The sequence below is a fragment of the Python bivittatus genome, unplaced genomic scaffold (assembly GCF_059951505.1).
Source record: "Python bivittatus isolate LINGU-HERP-01145 unplaced genomic scaffold, Pbiv_v1 ctg000980_np1212, whole genome shotgun sequence".
Taxonomy (NCBI): Eukaryota; Metazoa; Chordata; class Lepidosauria; order Squamata; family Pythonidae; genus Python; species Python bivittatus.
Window position 1 is genome coordinate 5,499,211 of NW_028277125.1, and position 14,539 is coordinate 5,513,749.

The window sequence follows — 14,539 nt, forward strand, 5'->3', positions numbered from 1 at the left end:
AAGGAATAAAAGAAATCATAAAAACATTGGGCAACAAGGCAAAACACAGTATCAGAAAGGATGGCTACCTGATCTCTGTTGGGTTGAATGATGCTTCAGAGTTGGGCAATGGTTCCTGCTAAGGCTTGAGGGTAGATCATTTTCAGATATGCTCATGAGTTAGGCAACTGGGGTGGTGACACTGTTGTTCAGTAGGTATCGCTAAGCATCTACAGTTCTCTCCCTATAATTTCATGCTTGGATTAAGCACCCAACCTTTTAATCAATAAGAGCTGCTGCAGAATCTATGGCAGCAGCCCCTCCTCAACAGCATGATGGTTCCACTTGTTTCATTTGCACAAGGCTGATCAAGTGCAGAGATCCAGAGATGGTTCTCAAGCAGTAGGAAGCGCTCATGAAGAGGTCCCCTTATTCACAGGGGAAGTTGAGTGAGGGTGTTTCCCCTCCCCCCCCCATGATAATGTCCTGAACATGGGCTTCCAAGGGGATGCATGAGACATAATACTGGGACCCAACAAGACTCTCCTTTATATTCAGTTAGATTTCATGGACTTACAGCAGATCATTCTCTTCAAATGATTTTGGCAAAATATCATCTTAGTAACGAATTGGGTGAAACAGCCCTTGATTTAAAAAGAAAAAAAAAAAAGTATTCCTCTGCTGTTTGAGTGACACATGCTCAGAAGTAACCTCATTAATGTGAAATAATATGCTAATACCTTGTTGCCAAACCCCCAGCTGTAATTAGACAGAGCATCAAAAGATGGATTGCTATTTATTTCCAAGCAATGGAGTATCTATCACAGGAAGAAAAGCATAAGGCCACAGAGGAAAGGAAACAACCACCTCCAGATCGACTAGAGAGCATCGGAGAGAAGGAACCAGCAGCACAATGATGGTGATCGGGGCATTTCTGCTTGCTCTGCTGCTTGCTCTGCTGACTCTGTTCTTCCTGAAACAACTCTGGTCCCGAAGACATCTGCCTCCTGGTCCTTTGGCTCTGCCTCTCATTGGGACCTTGTGGGCTAACGGAATTGGCCTTCATGAAGATGTGTTCCTTAAGGTATTTCATTCTAAATAATCAACAGTAATAAGTAACATAATTCTCAATTTTTTTTTTTGTATGTAATTATGGAGAAATAACCTAGCAAAATAATCTCACATGATGAGGAATTCAGTTAATCAAGTGATAGTGAAGACACTTGATTAATTATTTTTCTCATCATTCCAGAATATTCTAGTCAAGACCTGCTGATCACCATTTCACAGTGCAGGATGTGAAACAACAGGCTGAATTTTAACTTTAAGAAGGTAGATTCTAGTTCAATCTTACCAAGAAAACTTTGATGATGGAACCAATTCGCTAGAGGGTGTTTCTCCTTGGCTCTGTTCAAAGGGAGGCTAGACATCCCTCTGTTGAAGAGGCTTTAATGTATATTCCTGCACTGGACAATAGGCAAAACCTGATAGCCTAAATGGCTCTTCCAATTCTGCAACTCTATAATGATATCAGTGGTAATTTTTAAATATTGCTTTTCAGTTCAAACTTTCTGTAAACGACAAACATTGTATAGTCACAAAAAAGATAAAAATATATGTGATATAAAAGAAGCTTATAATTGGTATATACTGTCCCCAGTAACATGGAATGACAGGCTCTAACATGGAAGTAAATCTGGGGGCTTTAGCGGGCAAGAATGTTAAACAGAAGTAAAACCAGTAGAGGCATGTTATCTGTGACTGATCAGCTACCAAATAACAAGCTACTACTAGGAAGCTACTGGAGTGGATACAGGACCAGCCTCTAAGCCCTAGAAACAAGCTTTTATCAGCCAGATGTTTTGACATGAATTTGGTGCTCAGCATATGTACTGCGTGTGTGAGCATGCATGTGTATTTATTTATTTATTTGTCAAATTTGTATAGCCGCCCGTTTTACAAGAAGTAACTCTGGGTGGGATACAACAATCAAAGAAAAACAGAAATTAAAATGCTGTTGTTCAGTTGTTGTGTCTGACTCTTCGTGACCCCATGAACCATATTGTGCCAGGCCCTCCTGTCCTTCACTGCCTCCCTGAGTTTGTTCAATTTCATGTTCATTGCTTCAGTGATGCTATCTAACCATCTCATCCTCTGCCATCCTCTTCTCCTTTTGCCTTCAATCTTTCCTGGCATCAGGGTCTTTTCCAAAGAGTCCTCTCTTCGCATTAGGTGGCCAAAGTATCTAAGCTTGAGCTTCAGTATCAATCCTTCCAATGAGCAGTCAGGGTTGATTTCCTTTAGCATTGGCTGGTTTGACCTTCTAGCAGTCCAAAGGACTCCTAAGAGTCTTCTCCAGCACCACAGTTCAAAGGCATCAATTCTTCAGCGCTCAGCCTTCCTTATCGTCCAGCTCTCACAGCCGTACATTGCTACTGGAAAACCCATAGCTTTGATTATGCGGATCTTTGTCGGCAAGGTGATATGTCTGCTTTTTAATATGCTGTCTAGGTTTTCCATAGCTTTCCTCCCAAGGAGCAAGCGTCTTTTGATTTCATGGCTGCAGTCTCCATCTGCGGTGATCTTTGACCCCAAATACATAAAGTCTGTTACTGCTTCCATTTCTACCCCTTCTATTTGCGAGGAATTGATGGGTCCAGATGCCATGAAATTAGTTTTTTTAATGTTGAGTTTCAAGCCAGCTTTTGCACTCTCCTCTTTCACCCTCATCAAAAGGCTCTTTAGTTCTTCTTCACTTTCTGCCATTAGGGTGGTATCATCTGCATATCTGAGGTTGTTGATATTTCTCCCTGCAATCTTAATTCCGGCTTGTGATTCTTTCAGCCCAGCATTTCTCATGATGCATTCTGCATATAAATTAAATAAGTAGGGTGACAGTATACAGCCTTGTTGTACCCCTTCACTATTTTGAACCAATCGGTTGTTCCATGACCGGTTCTGACTGTTGCTTCGTGGCCTGCATACAGATTTCTCAGGAGACAGAGAAAGTGGTCTTGTACCCCCAACTCCTTAAGAATTTGCCACAGTTTGTTGTGATTCATAGTCAATGAAGCAGAAGTAGATGTTTTTCTGGAACTCTCCATGATCCAGTGAATGTTGGCAATTTGATCTCTAGTTCCCCTGCCTCTTCGAAACCCAGCTTGTACATCCGGTAGTTCTCGGTTAACATACTGCTGAAGTCTTTGTTGTTCAGTTGTTAAGTTGTGTCCGACTCTTCGTGACCCCATAAACCATATTGCACCAGGCCTTCCTGTCCTTCACTGCCTCCCTGAGTTTGCTCAGTTTCATGCTCATTGCTTCAGTGATGCTATCTAACCATCTCTTTTTTTTTTTTTAATATTTTTTTATTTTTACAATAAACACAAAACATACATGGACAAACAAAACCATAAAAAGGCATAAAAAAAAAGCATCTTCCATTTTATAGCGTGTGTCGACCAGTTACCAACTCGTTGGTGCCCCTTTCATAATCTTAAATTCTCATATCATCTATTCAAAATATACTTGTATACTTATCAATTAACAATTATTAATCATTCATAGCTAATCTATAAAATCATTTATTACAAGAAATTTTAACTTTCAATAGGATTAGTAATACATTTTCATCTATCGATTATATGTGTATATATATAATAATTAATATCAAATTTCTATTATAAAGTTTCCTAATCCATTACATTACTATATTTTCTCATCCAATCATTAATAAAAACAAGTTACTTATCTTCTTACTCTAATTTCAAATCTCAATTTAACTCATCTCTGCACATTTCATAATTTTCAATAACTTCCTCCTGCATAAGTAATTTTTAATTTTTCCAGTTCTTAAAAGTTACAGTTCTAACCAATATCGGTTACATGTTTCAACAAAAATATCTCTAGTTTAAAATCTATATGTTACTATATTCAACCATATATAAATGTCTAATCTCTTAAAACATTTAGAATCAAATACAATTTTTAACTATATATCTCAAATTTATACTTTATTCCAGCGCTTGCATAATTTTGAGTTCACCCTTTTCATTCAATATCCCCAAATATCTAGTTGTTTATTCCTTTTTCTATATTATTGGATAAGAGAAAACAATAATAAATGTCCTTTCAAACATTCTGCTTTTTGAAGCTTCTGTCAGTTCCATCATTGTTGTATTCCCCTCGTTTTTTCTTTAAACATCTGAAGTAGTTTCTTTCAATATTGTTTTACTTCTTCTTTTTGTGCATTCTCTTAGTACGATTTTCCATTATAATCTTGTATAATCTTTTTCTCACCCTCAGTGCCAAGAACAAGTCTGTCCCTCTTCATTTATCAGTTGATTAACCCTTTTAATTCTCAGTTTATAAGCCTCACAATAATTCTGTTTAATGTTTCTGATTTCTTGTACTATTTCTTCCTTTTCCATTGATCCCGTTTTATGTTTAATTAAATCCATTTTAGCTTTAATATCTTTTTTTCTTTTTTTTTTTTGCGGGAATTTCTACAGCTCTTCTTCCAGTTTTTTATAGTCATCCTCAATAGTTTAAAGATCTTTTTCTGCATTGTGTTTCTCGTATAGTTTATTATATTGATAAACCTTCATTGAGTCAAAGGATTCTTTATCTTTGTTCTTGCCAAAAATAAGAAACAAAAAAACAAAACAAAAAAAAAAGGAGAGGAAGGGAAAAACTAAGTCTCTTTAAAAAAAACCAACTGAGGGGGGAATGGAGAGCAAAGCAGAGCTTCTAGCAGAAAGAAGAGCTACTGCCACTAATCAAGGCTCTTGTGACTAGCTCAAACTTTCCATCTTAATATTTTCAAAATCGCTTTCAACTCCACTTTCTTGTTTATAGTTACGGATGGCACCTGTATAAACGTGCACATCCCACTATCTTTTTAGAAAGCACAGGGTCTTTGAGCATGCGTGACAGTAGAAGAAAAAGAGCACTATGTTGAGCCTCTAGATGGCAGTGCAACTTTCTTTCATTTACTTTCTCTTAACTCCACTTTCCCCATTTCAAAATCAAAAAGTATAAATTTCTTACAACAATAAAGAAGTCTTAGTCAAAAAAAAGGCTTAAGATAAAGAGTTATTGAGTATTAAAAAAAAAAGCCAATCCAGTTAAAAATATATATTTTTTAAGAGAAAAACATCTTGCCAATTCCACTAAAAAGGGAAAGTTGAAAAGAAAAAAAAAAAATTTCCCCCCTTTTTTTATAAGGCTCGATCTCGCCGCTTAATCCACTTTTCTTCACTTTTAAAAATCTCTTTAAGTTACTTAAGGTGTTCTCTAAGAATAGTTGAATAGTAAGAGTCCATCTCACCCAGTTGACACCCTTCTCTTCCTTCTTCCTTTGGAGCTGTCCCGGCTTTCGCAGCCATTTTGGCTGGCTCTCCTCCGCCGGCTTCAAGAGCTTCTCCCCGGATCAATCTGGGACTTGCGGCGTCCCTGAGATCCGCGGGACGTGCCCTTTGCGATCGCCATCTCTACGGGACGGCTTAGGTCCATCGGGACCGTCCGGGGGAGGAGATATCGGCTGCCATCCTGGGAGCCCAGGATCGCCCGCCGTATCGCCGCGACACCAGCTCCGCCCTCCACTATCTAACCATCTCATCCTCTGCCATCCTCTTCTCCTTTTGCCTTCAATCTTTCCCAGCATCAGGGTCTTTTCCAAGGAGTCCTCTCTTTGCATGAGGTGGCCAAAGTATCTGGGCTTGAGCTTCATTATCAATCCTTCCAATGAGCAATCAGGGTTGATTTCCTTTAAGACTGACTGGTTTGACCTCCTAGCAGTCCAGGGGACTCTTTAGAGTATTCTCCAGCATCATAGTTCAAAGGCATCAATTCTTCAGCGCTCAGCCTTCTTTATGGTCCAGCTCTCATAGCCATACATTACTACTGGAAAAACCATAGCTTTGACTATGCAGATCTTTGTCGGCAAGGTGACGTCTCTGCTTTTTAATATGCTATCTAGGCTTGCCATAGCTTTCCTCCCAAGGAGCAAGCGTCTTTTGATTTCATGGCTGCAGTCTCCGTCTGTGGTGATCTTGGGCCGAAATAAATAAAGTCTGTTACTGCTTCCATTTCTACCCCTTCTATTTGCCAGGAATTGATGGGTCCAGATGCCATGATCTTAGTTTTTTTAATGTTGAGTTTCAAGCCAACTTTCGCACTCTCCTCTTTCACCCTCATCAAGAGGCTCTTTAGTTCTTCTTCACTTTCTGCCATTAGGGTGGTATCGTCTGCATATCTGAGGTTATTGATGATTTCTTTGCAATCTTAATTCCAGCTTGTGATTCTTCCAGCCTGGCATTTCTCATGATGTACTCTGCATATAGGTTAAATAAGCAGGGTGACAGTATACAGCCTTGTCGTACTCCTTTCCCTATTTTGAACCAATCGGTTGTTCTGTGACCAGTTCTAACTGTTGCTTCTTGGCCCGCATACATCTTTCTCAGGAGACAGGTAAGATGGTCTGGTACCCCCATCTCTTTAAGAATTTGCCACAGTTTGTTGTGATCCACACAATCAAAGGCTTTTGCATAGTCAGTGAAGCAGAAGTAGATGTTTTTCTGGAACTCTCGTGCTTTCTCCATGATCCAGCGAATGTTGGCAATTTGATCTCTAGTTCCTCTGCCTCTTCGAAACCCAGCTTGTACATCCGGTAGTTCTCGGTTCACGTACTGCTGAAGCCTAGCTTGTAGGATTTTGAGCATAACCTTGCTAGCATGTGAAATGAGTGCAATTGTGCGATAGTTTGAGCATTCTTTGGCATTGCCCTTCTTTGGAATTGGAACTTAAACTGACCTTTTCCAATCCTGTGGCCACTGTTGCATTTTCCAAACTTGCCGACATATTGAGTGCAGCATCTTTTAGTATTTTAAATAGCTCAGCTGGAATACTGTCATCTCCACTAGCTTTGTTGTTAGCAATGCTTCCTAAGGCCCACTTGACTTCACTCTCTAGGATGTCTGGCTCAAGGTCAGTGACCACACCAGCTGGACATCAGGGACATTAAGATCTTTCTTGTATAGTTCTTCTGTGTATTCTTGCCACCTCTTCTTAATCTCTTCTGCTTCTGTTAGGTCCCTGCCTTTTTTGTCCTTTATCATGCCCATCTTTGCACTAAATGTTCCTTTGATATCTCCAATTTTCTTGAAGAGATCTCTAGTCTTCCCCAGCCTATTGTTTTCCTTGATTTCTTTGCATTGTTCATTTAATAAGGCCTTCTTATCTCTCCTTGCTATTCTCTGGAAATCTGCATTCAGTTGCTTATATCTTTCCCTTTCACCCTTGCTTTTTGCATTCCTTCTTTCCACAGCTATTTGTAAAGCCTCATCAGACAGCCACTTTCCTTTCTTGCATTTCTTTTTCTTTGGGATGGTTTTAGTTGCTGCCTCCTGTACAATGTTACGGACCTCCGTCCATAGTTCTTCAGGCACTCTGTCTACCAAATCTAATCACCTAAATCTATTCATCACCTTCACTGTTTACTCACAAGGAACATGATCGAAGTCATACCTGAGTGGTCTAGTGGTTTTCCCTACGTTCTTCAATTTAAGCCTAAATTTTGCAATAAGAAGCTCATGATCTGAGCCACAGTCAGCTCCTGGTCTTGTTTTTGCTGTCTATATAGAGCTTCTCCATCTTTGGCTGCAAAGTATATAATCAATATGGTTTCAGTACTGACCATCTAGTGATGCCCATGTGTAGAGTCATCTCTTGTGTTGTTGGAAAAGAGTGTTTGCTATGACCAGCTTGTTTTCTTGACAGAACTCTATTAGCCTTTGCTCTGCTTCATTTTGTACCCCAAGGCCAAACTTGCCTGTTATTCCGATTATTTCTTGACTTCCTACTTTAGAATTCTAATCCCCTATGATGAAAAGGACATCTTTTTTTGGTGCTAGTTCCAGAAGATGTTGTAGGTCAACTTCAGCTTCTTCAGCATCAGTGGTTGGGGCATAGACGTGGATTACTGTGATGTTGAATGGTTTGCCTTGGATACGCAGTGAGATCATTCTGTCGTTTTTGAGGTTGTACCCCATTACTGCCTTTCCCACTCTCTTATTGACTATGAGGGCTACTCCATTTCTTCCAAGCGTTTCTTGCCCACAGTAGTAGATATAATGGTCACCTGAATTAAATTCACCCATTCCCGTCCATTTCAGTTCGCTGATTCCCAAGATGTCGATGTTCAATCTTGTCATCCCACATCCAGCTTGCCTTGATTCATAGATCTTACATTCCATGTTCCTATGTAATATTGTTCTTTACAGCATCAGACCTTCTTTTCACTTCCAGATACATCCACAGCTGAACGTCTTTTCGGCTTTGGCCCAGCCGCTTCACTCTTTCTGGAGCTACTTGGAATTGCCCTCTGCTCTTCCCCAGTAGTATATTGGACACCTTCCGACCTGAGGGGCTCATCTTCCAGCATCATATCTTTTAGTCTTTTGATATTGTCCATGGCGTTTTCTTGGCAAGGATACTGGAATGGGTTGCCATTTCCTTTTCCAGTGGACCTCATTTTGTCAGAACTCTCCGCCATAACCTGTCTGTCTTGGGTGGCCCTGCATGGTATAGCTCATGGCTTCATTGAGTTATGCAAGCCCCTTCACCATGACACAGCAGTGACCTATGTAGGGGCCAATTAAATCACGATCATTATAAAAATATAAAATAATAATTGTTAAAATTGAATATTTTAAAAGGCAAGATATACGAACCATGTTAGGATGGAGCTAACCTAACTTTGGAGGTGTATGGAGAATGTTCCATAAGGCAGGAGCCATGGCAGAGAACATGCGTCTCCTGGGACCCACCAAATGTAATTCCCTGATGGATGGTTCTCACAACATAACCTGTCTGCCAGATCGAATGGGATGGGCTCTTGTAATTGGGGAGAGGTGTTCCCTCAGATAATATACCCAATATATACTGTGTATATTGACATCACAGTGATGTTTCTGATACAGTCTGTGTCAGAATCACCATCACTGTCAGAATTGCGTCCTTCTAATAAATCTGATCTAGAGCTAAAATGTAGTAGAATTCCTTAAAATCCTCCCCAATTGGAATTGGGGTGAATGCATGTAAACTATCCTCTAGAATTTCCCTCTCCATCCAATGTTTACACATGTCTTCAATCAAATATTTCCATGTAGCATTCAATGGATTCCAGTTATTTTATTTCTGAGTCCTTCCTCAATTACTTTCACAGCTTTGTCTCTTCAGGCACAAAAGGCATTATAGTCTCCAATTTCATTATTTGCATGGAGGGTTTGCACTCAACTAGGATGTGGGAGCTCCAGATAAATATTAACAAAGTCATCAGAAACTTTTCTTTTTGTTTCTGATCATTAAGAAAGCCTAGGTTTAAAACAAAAACACAACAGAAACCCGTAGCAATTCTAATTCAGGAAATTCAACCAGTTATACTGGCTATAAGTGTAATAGTATGTGGGAAAGATCTTGGGAGACAAGGTGAAGAAATGCGTCCTAGGGAACAGTGAGATGAGAGAGAACATAGCCCCTAGCTGGACACTGGACAGGCCAAGAGGTTCAGAAGAGAAGTTTCTCCCTAGTTTCTTCGGCTATAAAAGAGACAGTGGGAGAATTGTACTTTCACACTTGCAATATTCTGTTAATGTAGCTTTACAGTAAAATAATCTTATCTACTGGTAAAGCTGACAATAGGTCTACTCATATAATTTCTGTATGTCTACTCAGAATTAAAGCTTACTAAATTCAAGGGGCTTTTTGTCAGGGAAGGGTTTACAAAACCTCAGGCTAAGAATAGCAAATCCTTAACAAACACTGAATTATGCAAACATAACTAAGTCTAATAATACAGTTAACTGTCATGCCATTAATGCATTCAGCATAGGACCCTTCCCCCTACAAGAGCCATTGCTACCCCAAGATCAACAATAAGTCCTTGAAAAGTATTTGGGAGCTTCAGCTGGTACAAAATGCAGCAGCGTGGGCAATGCCCATCTAGATCTGTACACATTACACCTCTGCTCTGTAAGCTGCATTGGTTACCACTTTGCTTCTGGGTGTGATTCAAAGTGCTGGTGATGGCCTATAAAGCCCTATATGGCATGCAGCCATGTCATTTGAGGGACTGCCTCTTCCAGTAACATCCACCCGTCCGATCAGGTCCAGCAGAAGAGGCCTGTTGTGGGTTTCATCCACTAGAGAATGTCAACTGGCAGGACCCAGGAAGAGGGCCTTTTCTGCTGCTGCACCCTCCCTATGGAACATCATTTCCCCCCTGTTCTCCCCACTTGTGGGTCAGGCTGGCCCTGACCTTGCTGTCCTTCTGGAAGGGCCTGAAGTCCTGGCTTTGCCATCTGGCCTGGGGATTAGAGAGTGATGTGGAGACCATAAGTTGGCTGTTCTGTTCTTGAATGGCTGTGCTCTCCCAGTGATTGTATGGTATGCTTGTTTTTAATGTTTGTATTGATTTTCATGTTTGTATTGTTTGTATGGTGATTTTTAAATATGTATTTGGTATTATTTATGTTTTAATTGTAAGTCACCTGGAGTCACGAATGTGAAATGGGCGGCTATATAAATTGAATAAATAAATAAATGTCCTGCAGCAGGGCCATCTGCAGCAGCTCAAAATAGTCAAGATGATAGCCACAGCCACACAATCAAACTCTATTCCTTTTTATGTCTGTCACAATGCAGGTAACATAGGGGCAGGTCTTCCATCATGCAGTTGCAGCCACCCACCATCTTGACTTTTTGACCTGCCTTATAACTTCATGAAGATATGAGCTTGTACAAGTCTTTCCAAGCTGAGCCCATTACCTTCCTGCAGAACACATTCTTGATCTTGCAGAAGCCACAAATCACAATTATCAAACTGTATCTGGTCTGTTCCCCATAACTTCTGGGAAAATTATGTAAAAAATCATAAATATGCTACCTTTAGCAGAAAGCATTGTTAAGTGACTCCAAAGACTTTCTGGATCCGAGTTCTTCAAAGTAACTTCTGTTTTAGATAATGACACATATGTAGATAGCTGGAGAAGGAAGGAATAGAAGAGGTTTCTCTGTACACACACTTCATATCTGCTGGGTAAGTAGTATACTAGGACCTAGATATTGGTGGTTCTAAGGTCTAATTTAACTACCTCACCACTTCTAGCACATTCTCCAGCACCAAGGCTCTTAGCAATGTAAGATGGTTAACTTCTTAGTATTCAAAAATAGTCGTCACGAAACTGTGTGTGATGGGGAGTATCTTTTAGTCGGGCACTATTGTTTGTAGAATTATAACACTCTAGTAATATTAGTCCAATAGGACACTACCATTGTTAGGCTCTCCTCCACAATATCTGCATGAGTCATATATCACAAGCAGGTGGGTCAATTTTTTTAACAACTTAGCCAATGTTTTGTATGGAACTCATGATGCTCTTGGGACCAATCTTAATTCTGGTTGCAACCCATCAGATGAAGAACAATACTTCAGGGCAGCCAAAAGCCTTTAGTGTAAGGTTTGCCCCGTTCGACAGAGAAACTCTCGTGACACGTGTGGTTCACAAAGAAGGTTTACTCATGCGTAACGTAGTAGTCACAAGCAAAGCCAGGACCGGCTTGGTACAATTGCATCACTTGTTATATTCCCCCCTTCCCGCGCTTTTTTCCCGCCCCGCGATCACGTTGTAGCTGCGGATTATGGGCCCCCAATAATCCCCCTTGATTGTTCATGATGGCAGGATCGGTCAGGGTCTATTGTCCTTGATTGCCAGTCCCCCTCCGGCTGGGTTGGTTCCTCCCCGTTACGTGCAAGCCGCGGGTTCTGTGCTGCGTTGCGATCTTGTTTCGCTGCCTGCGGCCCCGTTCATTGCTGGCTCGCGCCGTTATCAGTTTATAGTTAAAAGCTTCCGCTGCGGTTTTCCGGTTTGGCTGGGCGCAGGTGGCCCGTTAATTAGCGGCGCTTTCAGTTCCTCTTTTCCCCGCTAGCTACCGCCGGTGGATTCCGCGTGGTCTGGCTGCGAGCTTCCCTGAAGCCCCGTGCTGACCGAACCTGACATTTAGAATGTTCTGTCAATACAGCTGTCAGTTGGAAAGTTGGGGAGTTGATGGCTTAAGAAAGCAGAGAGCAAAGGGGTTGAGAAAGCTGCTGAAAAGTGTCCAAATTGTAGTGCTCAAAAAGTGTGACTCATGGACAGCTGTTTCAGACAATGATTGGCTCACATATCTGTCTGTCACAAAAGGACTGGGCAGTGAGAAGATCACCTCTCATCCAAGCCATGGGAGAAGGGAGCAAACAAATGGGAGAAGGTTGATTTCAGGTAGAAGCATAGAAGAAGGAACAGCCCAGGAGAATACAGTAAATGAAAGTAGATAAAGAAGTTCTTGGCAGGAATCTTAGAGAGAGAAAAAAAGAATTCAAAAAAGAAGAGAATTGCATATGGTGAAAGATCTTAGAACTGAGGATTTAGCAAAGACAGTAGGTGACATATTAACTCTAAAGAATCTGTTTTATTTGATTGTAACTTTTCTCATCTTTGATTCACCTGGCAGCATGCAAAACGATATGGAAATATATACACCATGTTTCTAGGGCATATCCTTGTAGTAGTGCTGTCTGGATTCAAAACTGTGAAGGAAGGAATGACCAGCTTCTCAGAAGAACTCTCTGATCGACCATATGATGCTTTTTTGAATGTTTTAACGAAAGGAAGGGGTAAGTGCAAATAGTAAGGAATTGTTACATAAATAGCCATCACACTATTCCACTTTATGGTAATATTATGCATAGCACTAAAAAAGAATAAGTCAAAGTAAACAAAATGATTTAAAGGCATGAAATAAGCAAAAAAATACTGCTCAATCCACTTTATACCAAATTATTATACATGCCCATAGTTTCTATCTGGTCCTTTACATGCATACATCGATTCAGACATTGCTTCTTTTTCATTAAACCTCTACGTCTTTTTTGTGAGGATTTCATCAACTCCATCCAATTACAACTTTCCCCATCTTCCACTTCCTCTTGAATCCTTCCCTCTTCCTTCATCTATTTGCTTTGCAAATTTGATTTTCAGCAATTCTTTCTATATAACCTACCCATCTAAAGGCACTAATTTCATATTGACCATCCACATATGCATTCAATCTACCTTCATTGATCACCTATCCATTCTTGACCCTGTCTGTTTTGGTTTTACCAAATCCACTTAAATATATATGCCTTGAAGTCACCCACACAACTAATACATTCACAAAATGATATAAGAAAACATTATGCCAACTCCTGTTGCATCTGGTTTATAAAAAGTAAATTCTTCAATAAAGTTATATTTAAGTAATATTTGAAAAAATAAGATAAATATTACTCATAGTTATTCATGATTTTATGAGGACATACTCTTATTACATTTAGTGATCAATTCAACAAAAGACTGAGTTACTAGAAAATAATCTGAGAAGAGCTCAGATTAGAAGGTGAGATACGTATAAGATGGAATGAAAAGGGTAGGGGTTAAACAGGTGAACTAGTTTGGGGGTTTTGTGGTATGGGCCAGATTTCTATGGTAATTGGCAGAGGGAGGTATGATGATTAGAAATGGCCATGCCAGAATAACTGTGACCAGCAATTTGGTGCAGGTTCCCATTTCTGGACCAGTATCTCTTGGGGGTATGGGGATCAGACTGCTAGTAGCTTTGCTCTCAGGCTATTGTTGGTGAATATTAGGTCTATCTGGAATAAGACCTCATCCATACACAATATAGTGGATGATGAACAACCTGACTGGGCACATTTTACTGGGGAACATAAGGGCTGGGGTTTTCAATGACCAAACCTGTGGATGGGTCCAGTGCTGCTTAGAAATTATGGTCCCTGTGGCAACCATGGGCTTCTCCCCGATTATATCAGCCCCAACTCATATTGGCAGTTACATGATAGACGTAATATTCACCCAATAGGATACTGTATGGTGCATGACCTGGAAATGGAAGACATTGTTATCAGCCTCGTTTCAGTGGTCAGTTGACTTCTCAGTCAAGCTGCAGGTTACTGTCATTTATAGCAGCCTAGTTAAAATGGTCAACTGCTGATAAATCTGAAAGTTTCAATATGTTAAGTATTTATTGACTTCATCATTTGTTTAATTTTTTCAATTATTAATTTATTTATTGGTTTCATACCCCACCATAATCAGTTAACTTACAGCAACTTACGATGATTACAAGATGACAATTTAAACATCTACATAAAATGCCAACGTAAATGACAATAAAAAAGAGAACGAAACAATAAAATTGACACAATAAATTAAGCCAATAAAATCATGAAATGTTGGTTCTTGATAGCTTCCTAAAGCCAGTAGGGAGTGGGCAAATCATTGCAACATAATTCCAAAGAAATTGCACAGAAAAGCAGCATTTGGGTAACATTATGAATTCATTCCTTTTTAAAAATTTAATGGCCATTTGGTTTTTAGAGTCTTATGTTAATGCAGAAATTTGGCTTTTACTTTTTCAATCTGTCAGCTAATAATTTTGAATTTTTGTAATCAACTTCATA

The 14,539-nt window shown here is 39.9% G+C and overlaps 1 protein-coding gene across 1 annotated transcript in view; it reads left to right on the forward strand.

The window, feature by feature from the left end:
• Nucleotides 1-892: 892 nt before the first annotated feature.
• Nucleotides 893-14,539, forward strand: part of LOC103052730 (cytochrome P450 2J5-like) — a 39,702-nt gene continuing 26,055 nt past the window's right edge. The window contains exons 1-2 of the mRNA XM_088132153.1: nt 893-1,063; nt 12,529-12,691. Coding sequence (XP_087988279.1) covers nt 893-1,063; nt 12,529-12,691 — 334 coding nt within the window. The remainder of the gene's footprint in view (nt 1,064-12,528; nt 12,692-14,539) is intronic.